General features: G+C 35.8%; 2 protein-coding genes and 1 long non-coding RNA gene across 4 annotated transcripts; 2 read left to right on the top strand and 1 right to left on the bottom strand.

Annotated features, from left to right (window-relative positions):
• Positions 1 to 1252: 1252 nt before the first annotated feature.
• On the bottom strand, positions 1253 to 1573 carry AT4G04625. The gene has a single exon (NR_141816.1). It is a non-coding gene; the product is annotated as an other RNA (long non-coding RNA).
• A 346-nt stretch (positions 1574 to 1919) lies between these two features.
• Positions 1920 to 6708, top strand: SRF3 (STRUBBELIG-receptor family 3). 2 transcript variants are annotated; one of them, NM_116577.5, is made up of 17 exons: positions 1920 to 2442; positions 2521 to 2686; positions 2827 to 2956; positions 3042 to 3113; positions 3202 to 3267; positions 3357 to 3428; positions 3511 to 3582; positions 3662 to 3733; positions 3809 to 3874; positions 3962 to 4027; positions 4117 to 4547; positions 4628 to 4998; positions 5072 to 5343; positions 5426 to 5564; positions 5661 to 5797; positions 5878 to 6034; positions 6121 to 6708. In NM_116577.5, exons 2-17 carry the CDS (start codon positions 2581 to 2583, stop codon positions 6220 to 6222), a joined length of 2331 nt encoding a protein of 776 aa, NP_192248.2. In that variant the 5' UTR covers positions 1920 to 2442; positions 2521 to 2580; the 3' UTR covers positions 6223 to 6708. The 2 variants fall into 2 exon arrangements, with proteins under 2 accessions (NP_192248.2, NP_001329389.1); NM_001340445.1 differs by having other exon boundaries at positions 1920 to 2686.
• Positions 6709 to 6905: 197 nt separating this feature from the next.
• AT4G03380 (uncharacterized protein) lies at positions 6906 to 12085 on the top strand (the record flags this gene model as incomplete). Its single annotated transcript, NM_116576.1, has 7 exons — positions 6906 to 6953; positions 7027 to 7204; positions 7840 to 7986; positions 9832 to 9921; positions 9998 to 10033; positions 11405 to 11466; positions 12044 to 12085. The coding sequence occupies 7 exons, from the start codon at positions 6906 to 6908 to the stop codon at positions 12083 to 12085; spliced, it is 603 nt and encodes a 200-aa protein (NP_192247.1).
• Positions 12086 to 13065: the final 980 nt, after the last annotated feature.

Genomic DNA, 13065 nt, shown 5'->3' with positions numbered 1-13065 from the left:
TTGATAAGGGCCATATAACACGATTGAAAAATGAAGAATGCATGATAAAAGGAAAAAGAAGTGGCATAATTTTGATAAAAATCAAACAATAAAAACATTTATTAGATGTCTCAAAGAAGCATTAAAAGGCAAAGGCAGAGAGAGAGACAAGTGGGCTAAATTGAATTGATAGAATACAAAATGGAAAAGAAAACATTTATTAGATGTTGAATAATGTTGAATTGATGTTGAGGGAGTGATGGCGCATACTGTTACTGTTAACTAAGAGTGTGTGGCACACATTTTTCTTGCTTTTACATTCTAACCAGATGAATTCTTGTCAACAGTATCATTCATGTTTACATGTACTATTAGTGCATGCATTACATTTAAATATATAAATGCACATACATGCATACTCGTAAATTTACCTATGACTCGTCTAATTGGAGAAAAGGCTCCGTTTGGGCTTTTACCCTGTCCAACGTAGGCTAGGCCTAAAAAATGACCCAATCTTTAGAACTCGGTGAGATTTCTCTTAGTATTTTTTTTTTGAAATCTCGTTATAAATTCCGAAACTTTATTAGAGCAAAAAGTAGGTATCAGAGCGTTGAGTATATTTCCAACCAAATTAAAAACAGAACAAACACGTTTCTTAATTTGAAAATCTGAGGCTAATTTTATCAAACATGCATGGCAGGTATAGAGAAAGTATACACACAAATACTGAAATGCTCAAATGCATGTATACGAACCAAAAAAATCATTTTTTTTTTTGTAATATCATACACACTATGATCACTAATACTCATGAGCCATTTAGCAACCAAAAAACTTACATGAAAAAAGTTAGAATCTCGTGATCGTATTTTTCTACCCATGCAAGCGACAAAACATTATTCAAACGTGTGAAGTGTAATATTCGTAAATGCTTTAAAATTTACCAACCAAGATCCAAAAATATGTCTAATTCTGAAAAAAAAAATTAGACCAATCAAGAATATTTTTGATCATCTTGTTTAATACCGCACACCGTCTAAAAACGAACACATTTTGCATGTAAAGGTGAGAGGTCAAAAATATGTTTGTCGAATATCCCCAAATTAGAAACATCTAGATATTTGTTAACATATAACTTCTTTAACGATTGAACAGAACTATACCATCTCACTAATCGATGTATCTGAATATTCTTTTTAATTTTTTCCCCAGCAAAACTCCAAGATTGGTTATTTTTTTTCCACACACATCACATTCCAACGGTCCATAATCAACCAAGCAAAAAATATCAGAGGATTTGTTTGTTGGCCCATCCATCATCCATCTCTCCATGTGGGTAACAACAATGTAAGCGAAATTATTATAAAGTTTTCATCAATAGAGTTAGAAAAGGAAAAAAATGTGGAGAAAGATCAAAAACTAAAACACATAACAACCTTATAAGAAGATCACTATAATCATACAAAGATTGCAATGTTATCAACAATACATTGTTTTCTTAACCTATGATTAAAGTTAGTCAGACTAATGAGAAGTGGATGAGGAGCTGACGTGGAAGTGAGTGACGTCATCTGACAGTGAAGAACACGTGACACTCGCCAGCAAGAAAACAGTAATGGGAATCCAATTCCAACTAATCTTTTTCCTTGCGGCTAATTTTGTCTTTTACCGTTACCATTTCAACGTCTTTTCACCGTCTCTCCTCCACGCGCGTACCATTCAACCTTTTATCTTAACCAGCGGTTTAGACCCGGTTAACACCGATTAAACTGAGACATCGTCCGGTATAACTAACATCCAATTATTCTCGTTATCGTCCTTAAAATTGACAACTATTATTGAAACAAGTCTTTGGTCGGATTAGAATCTTGACGCAACTTGTCCTCAAACATAATATAGGGATACAGTTGTACACATCCATTAAGTTAAATCATTGATTAATTAAGTAGACTTTATCATTAATTATGACTTTTTAGTACTGATCTCAAGCAAATAGAAGCATCAGTCAAATTTTTGTTTCTAAATAAACAAATCTATAAACACAGTTTCAGTAATGAAGAACTTAAACTCTGTCTTAAACCCAAATAATTTCTGAATTTCTCCAGTTCTTTCTTCTTAATTTGCAGGTTTTGGTCCCACCGCTTAAATTAGGAAAAAGTTTCCTTTTTCGTTCTGGGTTTTCTTCTCTGATTATTATGATTCATTCCTCGAGTGTCGAGCTTTATTCTCAAGTGTCAAATTATTGAGGGTAAAATTTACTTCAACGACGAAAGTTCATTGAACCTTAGCTCTTACGTTGCGTCTTAAATCTCATTCTCACCCACAAAAAAAGAAAAGTTTGCATTTTTTTTATCTCTCAGGATTGGGTTTTTGGGAATTTAAAGGAAAAGACTTTACCCTTTTATTCGTTTTAATTTCACCAACCCATTAAAGCTCGTTGATGACGATTCCTCTGCTTTTCCAGTAAGTTTTTTGTAATCTTTCCTCTTCTCAAGATTGCTACTTGTTTAATTCCTCCCTTATGGATCTTGTCGCTTTCAGATTCGTGGACATCGTTTTGTTCGATTGATGTTTCGTTTTACTCTACTCTGACTTGGAACAATGGCTGCTAAGAGATCTATCTACTGTCTTCTTCTTCTTCCTCTGCTCTTGTCTTTACTGATCTGGATTCCTTCGATCTCCTTAGCTGCTACTAACCCTGATGATGGTAAGCACTTATTTTTGCTTCTAAATTACATTTTGTCTCACTGAATTTTAGAGTGAGATCTGTGCTTATTGGTTGAGGAGTTTTAGATTTTGTTCATGAGTTTCTGAGAATTAATCAGCATTGTTGTAATTGTGAATCAGTTGCTGCAATTAACGGATTATTCGCTGCACTTGGAGCACCTGTTCTTCCTGGTTGGATTGCTTCTGGTGGAGACCCATGTGGTGAAGCTTGGCAAGGCATTATCTGCAATGTTTCAGATATTATAAGCATGTAAGGGCGTCTTTCAGAGATATCAACAACTTTTGAGTTATCTTTTGTATCAATGCTCTGTTAATTCTATCTTGAATGGTTGCAGAACTGTAAATGCTGCAAATTTGCAAGGAGAGCTTGGTGACAACTTAGCTAAGTTCACTTCTATCAGGGGAATGTACGCATTGGACACAAAATGTGACATTTTTGACAAGTCAAATTGGATATTTCTTCTAACCTTTTGTATTTTCTTTACATATCTCCAGAGATTTCAGCAACAATCGCATTGGAGGAAGCATACCTTCTACTTTGCCGGTTACATTGCAGCATTTGTATGTATACACCTAACACTGTATATTTTTTTGGATCGGGTTTGTTGCTTTGAACAGTTTGTATGATAATGGTTTTTACCTTTTGGCAGTTTTCTTTCAGCTAATCAGTTCACCGGAAGCATCCCGGAATCTCTAGGAACATTGAGTTTTCTGAATGACATGTAAGTTCAGATAACTCCCAAATTCTTTTTTTTCCATTGCTTTGTGCTGATGACTGGTGAGAATTATACCATTTGTTTTCAGGTCTTTGAACGATAACCTTCTCTCTGGAGAGCTACCCGACGTGTTTCAAAACCTTGTCGGGCTGATTAATCTGTATGCTTCTTCTTGTTTGTAGTTTTGTTAACAGTTATTGTTTCTATGGATTGTTTTGTGATTTGATATCTTTGTGCAGTGATATATCATCTAACAATATAAGCGGCACATTGCCTCCTTCTATGGAGAATTTATTAACTCTTACAACATTGTAAGTTTCGATCATTACAATGTTGAATCTCTTTTGGCTTCTTTCTTCACAAAGCTGATAGTCTGAGTTTTGCAGACGTGTTCAGAACAATCAGCTCTCAGGAACTCTGGACGTTCTTCAAGGCCTTCCTCTTCAAGACTTGTATGTTTCTTTCTCTCACAACGTATAAGTACTTAAGCAGTGAGTAACTTTTCCAAAATCTTAGTTTTTGTTGTCTTCTTGAAACAGAAACATAGAGAATAACCTCTTCTCTGGACCCATACCGGACAAATTACTAAGCATTCCGAAATTCCTGTAAGTGCTCTTTTGTTTACTAATACACTATGGTCTATGGAGGCATTTCAGGTTCTTATAATTGCTCTGTGTATAAATTGGTGATGCAGACATGAAGGAAACCCGTTCAATGCCACAATGATCAATTCCACCTCGACTGCACCATCATTGTCTCCGTCTCTATCTCCAACAAAACCAGCTCCAACGCGACCATTTTCTGGAGTTCCACCTCCTCCAAATGAGAGGAATCGAGGGAAAGTTGCTGATGGACCTTCTGATTCAGAAGGATCGAGCTCTGAGAATTCAAAGGGAAAGAACTCTTCACATACTAAAAAGATAATCCTTATTGCATTCGCTGGCGTCCTCGTCTTCATAATTCTGGTTTTGGCAATACTCTTGCTGTTGCCAAAATGTGCAAGACGTAGAGAACATGCTAACAGAGTTTTCAAACCGCATCAAGTTGGTGCTGATAGAGGAAGCAGAGAGAATGCTCTGGAAAACGGGACTCCGGTACTGCCACCACCTGGTCGATCTGAAAAAGGTGAGATTGAAGTTTGCAAGTTTGGCTATTGGTTCCTACTGTCTATTGTTAAGTAATGCTGGTCTTGTGCTTATGAACAGTTCAAAGAGAACCCTTCAAGAAAGCTGGAGAGGAACCAAAGGTCTTACATGACCTTGAGAGGCTGCGGAGACCTGCACCTATATCAAGACAGGAAAGTCAAGATATTGACTTTTCAATGTTGATGCCTCCTCCTCCACCACCTCCACCACCACCACCACCTCCTCCTTTGGATGAGAAGGTCACGGTTATGCCAATCATATCACCCGAAAGACCCGTTAAGAAAACTTCCCCTAAACGCTTACCCTTAACTTCTGTGAAGCACTATTCTATTGCTTCTCTTCAACAATACACGGAAAGCTTCGCTCAGGAAAATCTCATTGGCTCAGGCATGCTCGGTAGTGTTTATAGGGCCCGGCTTCCCAATGGAAAGGTATAATGCATTGAATTCAAACATTTCAGTCTCAGAAATTCTGCTTTGGTTCTCAGTCTTTTGTCTTTCACAGTTGTTTGCTGTCAAGAAGTTGGACAAGAGGGCTTCTGAACAACAACAGGATCACGAATTTATCGAACTAGTGAACAATATAGATATGATTCGCCACTCCAATATCGTTGAACTTGTGGGTTACTGTGCTGAGCACGATCAAAGACTATTGGTCTACGAATATTGCAGTAACGGTACGTTACAAGACGGGTTGCATTCAGACGATGAATTCAAGAAGAAACTTTCGTGGAATACCCGTGTCAGTATGGCACTTGGAGCTGCTAGAGCCCTTGAGTAAGTTCTTTTATTTACTTCAAAATGGAAGTGTCCAACTGTGTTTTCTACCTGATTGCTAACTTTTGTTAATGCTTTCAAGGTACTTGCATGAGGTGTGTGAACCACCTATCATACACAGAAACTTCAAATCAGCCAATGTTCTACTCGACGATGACCTGAGTGTTCTTGTCTCAGATTGTGGTTTGGCCCCACTAATATCATCAGGCTCTGTGAGTCAGGTAAAATACTTAAACCCAATGAGCTTGATTCTGATGGATATACCCTCTACAGATTTCAAGATGTTAGACTAAACTATTTCTTATAATGATAATCAGTTATCAGGGCAATTGCTAGCCGCTTACGGATATGGAGCTCCAGAGTTCGACTCTGGAATCTATACATGGCAGAGTGATGTATATAGTTTTGGTGTTGTTATGTTAGAACTATTGACGGGTAGAATGTCCTACGATAGGTATGCATGTCACATTGTTTTATTTGCTTAGTTTTCTGTTTCCGGTTAAGCATTTATTCATATCAACGAGTCGATTATAGGGACCGGAGTAGAGGAGAGCAGTTCTTGGTGAGGTGGGCAATCCCACAGCTTCATGATATCGATGCATTGGGCAAAATGGTTGATCCATCTCTTAATGGACAATACCCTGCAAAGTCATTGTCACACTTTGCTGATATAATATCCCGGTGTGTTCAGGTAAAACACATACTGACAATTAGAAACTGTGGTTAGATGCTTGTGATTGTGTTTGCGTGACCAAAAGAGTTTTATTTCTTTTCTAGTCTGAACCAGAATTTAGACCACTGATGTCAGAAGTTGTTCAAGATCTACTAGATATGATCAGAAGAGAGCGTCATGGTTCGGGTGATTCTACCGCGGACTAGTGAATTGTAAAGAAGCATTTTTTTATCGGATCATCTCTGTGAATTCGTGGAAACAAGAGATGTTCAGTTCTCAGAAACAACAACAACAACATAGGGAACTAAACCAGACACATAAAAAAAAAAAAAAAAGCCAAAGCCTCAGAAGGAGGCTTAAGGAGGCTTAAGCTGATTCTACAGCCTTGTGAAGTGGCTCAGGGGAAAGGATCAATGTGCTTGCTTCCAATGGGCGATGATTCGATTGGTGCAGAGTTTCTTTTTGTGAATCTTGAATCATCTGTGTTAGTAATATGTATTGGTTGAAGACCTCTACTGTAAAATGGTGTGTTACTCGATTCTTTGAACTTGTTTTATTAAAACTTTAAAAGCTCATAGAACTTGCTCTGTGTTGTATTCTTTTAGTATGTGTGTGACTAAGTGTATTTGTGCCTGTAACATATTTATTTGTCTAAAACCCTTCTACTTACTAATCAACGGAGGTCCAATAAACCATACCAAACCCGGACTGAACCAAACTAAACGGAACAGTCATTGTTAGTTACAGGATTCAATAGAATAATCTAAGAATATCTAGGAGGATAAGTACTAGAGATACTAAACAAAAACAAATAATATTCGTACCTGAGAGATATATATATATATATATATATATATGCAGCTACTTGCTCAATAAAAAGCGTAACTAGATGAAGCGCATCAAGCCACCCACTGTTCCTGCTGGAGTTGTGAATATGGTAATATTCTCTGAAGAACTTATACTATTATTGTCTCAGCATGCTTGAGTTTAAACCTAATTTGTCATTACAGGTACAATATTTGGTAGTTACGAACAAGGGAGATCACAAACCTTTGAATGTAGGTACTATGCTATTGATCACTGAAACAAAAGTCCCATTAGGTCGTGTGGATGGGTACTTCTTTGGATCTGTAACGAATCCTGACTATATTGTGAAAGTGGAGGATTCAGAGATGCAAATCCCTGAAGGTATGGGTCTCTCGTTCATAGAGGAATTTACACAACATATTACGGAAGAGGATCTGTACAAAAGATTTCATTATCCAACTGGATATGAGTGTATGACTTGGTTGAAGAAGAAGAAGGTGAGTGCGGCCCAATGGAAGTTTTGGGAAGGACTTCATATCATTATGAACCAAACCGTGGGGCACAAGACAATTCCAGCCGAATTTTTTGTTTGCAGGAATATCAACCAATGATGTACCAGCAAGAGCAGCTAATCATGAGACCTGAGACCAACCACCAAGAGCAGCCAATGATGTACGAGCAAGAGCAGCCAATGATGTACGAGCAAGAGCACCCAATGATGTACGAGCAAGAGCAGCAATTCATGAGACCTCAGACCAACCAGCAGAACCAAATGGGCATTAATCTTTTCCCAAGTCAAGCTCCAATGATGTGGCACCAGCAATTCATGAGACATGAGAGTAGTCAGCAGAACCAAAGGGGCACTATCCCATATCTAGTCCAAAACCAAGCTCCAATAATGTACTACCAGCACCAGAATTTCATAAGACCAGCTGCGGTTACACCAAACCAATCTCTGCTAGTATCAGATCTGGTTGGGTACCTGAATGAGTATTTGAGTGGCCAGATGTCAACAGTAAGACAAGGTGGACCGTCAGGTTCATTTGGTGTAGATCTGAGCTATCCCAACCAACAACAGTTAGGATCGGAGATGGATTTCAATCCCCAAACGCAGCCCACAATGCAGTCTCAGCTGTTTAACGCTGGACCATATTCTTACCGTGGTGGGAGAGGTCCATACTAGCACAACTGCAGAAGCCTAAGTAAAACGATTCTTGACAGATTTTGAACCCTTTTTCTACTCTCACATGACTGTTCTGTCACGATCAGCTGAAGCTTTCTTTTTTTAAATGTTCTTATTCAACTTTTAAAGTCATCTTTTTATTAATTAGCTATCATTTTTGGTTGAACTTGTCCCAATTCTATCGCAAAATCTCTGTTTGGTCATTTTCTTGCAATGATATCATGGTTTTTGTATGTATAAAAGAGTAAGACTTTAACGCTGATTAGGTCTTGAATAGACGATTTTGATCTTCTGTCTGAATCAATATCATTCATTGGATAGGAAAAATGGGTTTAGGGAATGAGGAAAGTGTATAGGGTGAAGACACACACTAATCAATTTCATTCATTTGCGAGGGTGGAGAGACACGTTTTTAGGGTTTAAGGTTTTGAGAAACAGAAATGAATGGTGGCAACTATGAGATTCTATTTAGTTTTCTTTCGTTCTAGTTTGCTTATCAGGAAGTAACTAAAATTTGCTTAAGGGTGAACGACCTGTGTCCCCTTAGAAAGTTTCATATAGCACCATAACTACATAGAATTCGAATCTCTATCTCAGTCTCCACATAATGGAAATTAAAGTCCAATTTCTCCCTAAACCAAAAGTTCGAATTCTTGTTCTCCATAAATTCAAATTTTATGGTTTATCTTTGGATTACTGTGCCAAACCCAATACCAAACCAAAATTAAATAAACTTAACCGAATTAAAACCGATTCAAGTTATCACAACCCAAAATAAATACCAAATGTAATTATTTAACATCAATAATAAAATCTAAACCTTTTACTGAATTTAGAAGGTTTTAACAATAACTAAATTAAAAAAAAAAAAGCAAAAACAAAAAAAAATGAATCTCCTTTCGTCTTCTTCTGTTCTTCCTTCTTCCCTTTTCAAATCCCAGATTTTTTTCTGAAAAAATAAATAACAATATACAAGTTCATGGATTCGTAAAATCTTCTCCATGTGAATTGATGTTAATCAAAACCCAAATTTAGAATTGATGTTAAATTCGAATTTCGCAATTTTGAATCAAATCCAAAATCATTTTTTAATCTCGAGGTGACATTAATTCACATGAGAAACAACTTCCAGATTTCGAATTGATGCTAGGATGAAATCAAATTTCGCAAACAGTCTCTATCTCAATTAACATCAATTTACATTTACCATTGAAAGCTCGAGTAATTGAATCCATTAGTGCACCGCAACAAATCCCAGCCATTATATGTCAAACACCATCATCACAAAACCTTTCCTCCAATTACAGATCAAATCAAACAAACAAGTCTTAGCAACTCTACGATTTTGGTTTTGACTTGTGATGTTGTCAAAATCTGGGATTAGAAGAGGGAGGAAGGAAGAAGACGATGGAGATGTATATTTTTTTTAATTCTTTTAATCGTTTTTTTAAAAATAATTATTTAAATTAGATTATCTTATTAATATTAAATAATAACATTTGGTATTTATTTTTGGTTGTGATAACTCGAATCAGGTTTTAATTTGGTTTAATCTGTTGGGATTTGGTTTGACATCGGGTTTGGCACAATAAACCAAAGATAAACTGTGAAATTCGAATTTATGAGGACCTAGGATTCGAACTTTCGATTTAGGGAGAAATTGAACTTTAACTTCCATTTTATGGAGACTGGGATAAAGGTTCGAATTCTGTGTAGATATGGTGCTATATGAAACTTTTTAGGGGGACACAGATCGTTCACACCCTTTGCTTAACTGTGAATGTTTTGGACTTTCCTCCCATTCCATCTGCGAATGTCACTCTAGAATCTAGAGAATCAAGGGCAATTGTTCATGCTCCTCGTTCCACCATTTATGAAGCCAACAAGAAACCATATTCTTCTTTTTCAAGAAACGGTGATATTAGTGAAATCTCTGAGAGAAACAAATTGTATAAATACTATGTTTACTTATTAATCCTTCTTGTTGGTAGCTAAAGAAGATGACCGCAATGATGGTGAAGCCCAAGGTAAATTATACAAATTGCATTAATACTATTTCAAGTTTACTTAATTTGCAAGTATGTAAAATGCTTAATACGAATCTAGGTTTATCTTCGGTAATCAGAGTTTACACTATGTTTTGATTTGACAAGAATTGCATGCTTGAGTTAAACGCTTAATTTAGAAAGTAATTAATATAATATTTGCTTAATTGTGAAAATTTGGCAGGACCTTGCCCCAGTTCCATTTGTCAATGTCACAACTCACAATAGAACATCACGCTATTTGTTATAAAACCTAATTAGATTGTAATACAACCAAATGCAGCGTGATATGGGAAAGAGAAAGTATACTCGTGAAGAAGAAACCATCAACTCAAGAATGACGAATAAATTTACAAACATAGTTTTTGGAAGCTCTTCAAATCGTCATCAGATCGCTAGCATGAGGTGGGGGCACGTGCCCCATGCTAATTTTTATAAGTTAGGTAGTGAGTAGTGATTGTTATTTTAGTTAAGTCCATTAGGTCATTTGGCAAGAGAGTGCCGCCCCATGTAACATTTTAGGTGCAGAGTTCCATTTTATATTTGGTTGTCACAGCCACATCTTTTGTTTATAGATGCATTTTTCCTATATTTGTTTTTCTTAAATAAAACTATTTTATGCTGAAAATAAATAAAAATAAAATTATGCTCTTTCATCTATTTTTTTTTAATCCTAGTTTAACTTTAAATATTAAAGTTATCTTTCTCTATTGTAAAGTATACCTACATTTAAATTTAAAATGATAGTAAAACTAGTGAGTTAGTAACCAACTATCTCATTTTGTAGTTAATTTAATATTTTAACGTTTAAAGTAAATTTAAATAATACTATATACATAATTTACATTTTTGTAGTGAATTCTAAATTTGCATCTTTCAAATCAATAAATTTAAAGATATAGTTTTTTCAATATATGTAATTATAATTAATGCATATTTAGAAACCAATTGAAACAACATTTTTCAAAAAGTTGGTGTCTTTGGAATGTCAAATCTAAAGGTGACAAAATATACATAATTTAATGCTATGAATTTAGTTTTTCTATATGGTCTATTTTATAAATCTAATATTAATAATTATATATGATTTTATGCCTCCTTCCATATTAGAATCCAACTCTCAACCAACGACGAACCGACAAAAGGATTACAATTAGAGCAGTTGTTGTCCCTAATTGTTTGCATGTCACATTCAACGTGGTTCCAATGTAGTAACAATTTAATGCTACATCTTCTACTCGAACAAGAAAACGATAGCTCAACTTTCAGTAGACGAGCATAGACCGTGGTTTAATCTAAGGTACAGTCGTTATCTTTCTCAAAATCGAATGGTTGATTAGATTTGAATGGTAGGCACAATGACCAACGATGTCCATAGGTCAGAAGCAATTCAACCAACCTTATTACCAGGACCTGTCCAACAAAAAAAGCCAACCTTAATTTTCTCCCCATCAAATGCAACCTTAATGGATTAACTTTGGGGAATTATCTTACCATGGAGGATATAGTCGGCTACAATTTCCTCCCCATAAAAATGCAACCTCATGGGTTTAACCCTCGAGATTCATCTTACCAAGAACACATGCCAAAGTTATAAAGGATGTGAGAAGATTTAATTATCACTAGTCACTACCTCAAATTGATTAATGTTATTTGCACAACTGAACTCATCTAAGTAGCATTGCATCGCTAGAACAATTTTTGTACACCGGGTTTAATTTTGCTTAGATCATGAAATTTTTTGCCTTGACCGAAATGCATGTGTATGTACACAAGTCTCGTTAATTAAGGAGTTTTCTAAACAAAATGATGAAGAGGATATGAACAAGAAATTTAATGATCCAAAAAAGGTTGTATTTTTCACGAGGCTACATACGACCAAACGTAGAGTAAGACGGTAAAGAGAAGGATGAATAGTGAAGGAAAAACCAAGAGAACCAAAGGGTCTCAGACTTTCAAAAGCAATAAGATTTCAGAACATTCACATTGTAGAACCAAACGGTGGGGGACGACGATCAACATTGTTTGGAGTAAAGAAGGATCAAACCGTTGATTCACCAAAGAAAGAGAGGTCAACCATCTTTCAAAGCAGTATTTTGAGAGAAACCCAATTGGGACAAAGTTGGTTGGGATAATTGTAACTTGCATATAGAAGGATCTAAATGATAATTACCATTAATGATAATATTGTGAACATATATATTTATGAGATTAGTATTTATGTTAATGAATTTTATTAGGTGAAGTAGTTTAATTCAATAATCAATTCATGTAAGAATATGAGTCTTATGCTTAAATTCCCAATTTTTTTATATGACGATCAAACTCGTTTTTCTTCTAAGCCACTGAGCTTCGAAGATTGTCATGTGTTTTTGTGTACAAAAGATTTAAAATTTGGTACTGAGTGGGGTGTTCGAGACTGATTGGCATGCATTGTTTTTGTTGATCTGATCATCTTTCCTTCGAGAGCCAATGATTCTTTCTTCCACAAATTCATTCATCGAGAGCCATTTGCGAAGGTTAAGTTTTTTTTTTTTTTTTTTTTTCTGAATCTTTTGATCATCTCTGTTACTCATATATGGCGATCTAAAACAGCCGTATCAAACCGGATTAACCGAACCAAATAGTTAAAACATATACAAGCTTAAACTGGTCTAACCAACACAATGTTTGATTTTGTTGCTAAACCTATAATGTATAATTGTTCCCAAAGCTGATGCCTTTATACGTTCGTTCACTATTCCTTCTTAAGTGATTCTTCTTCTTCCCTTTCTTCCCTTTCCTCTCTGGCCATGGTTAGGGTTCCACCTTCTAAACCCTCTAAAACCGTCGAAGAAGATAGATCCAAAGTTGGAAACTTTCAAGGAACCTGATCTTAATTGTGACGAACTTAGTTTGAGTTCCATACCTCTTGATGTTGTGGATGAACCACCAGAGAATGATTCAGAATCTGTTGTTTCTGGTCAAAATGATCCGAAGGTGATAAACAACTTTAGAAGAATATGACAACAAAG

Source organism: Arabidopsis thaliana, chromosome 4 (assembly GCF_000001735.4).
Source record: "Arabidopsis thaliana chromosome 4, partial sequence".
NCBI lineage: Eukaryota > Viridiplantae > Streptophyta > Magnoliopsida > Brassicales > Brassicaceae > Arabidopsis > Arabidopsis thaliana.
The sequence above is the reverse complement of the archived record's forward strand: the minus strand, read 5'-3'. Positions and strand labels throughout refer to the sequence as shown.

What these genes read in the sequence shown, in the direction of transcription:
- SRF3 (NM_116577.5), top strand. Translation starts at nt 2,581, where the DNA reads ATGGCTGCTAAGAGATCTATCTACTGTCTTCTTCTTCTTCCTCTGCTC. An exon ending in CTAAGCATTCCGAAATTCCT is followed by an intron (nt 4,028 to 4,116) that starts GTAAGTGCTCTT and finishes TTGGTGATGCAG; the next exon opens with ACATGAAGGAAACCCGTTCA. An exon ending in GGAGCTGCTAGAGCCCTTGA is followed by an intron (nt 5,344 to 5,425) that starts GTAAGTTCTTTT and finishes AATGCTTTCAAG; the next exon opens with GTACTTGCATGAGGTGTGTG.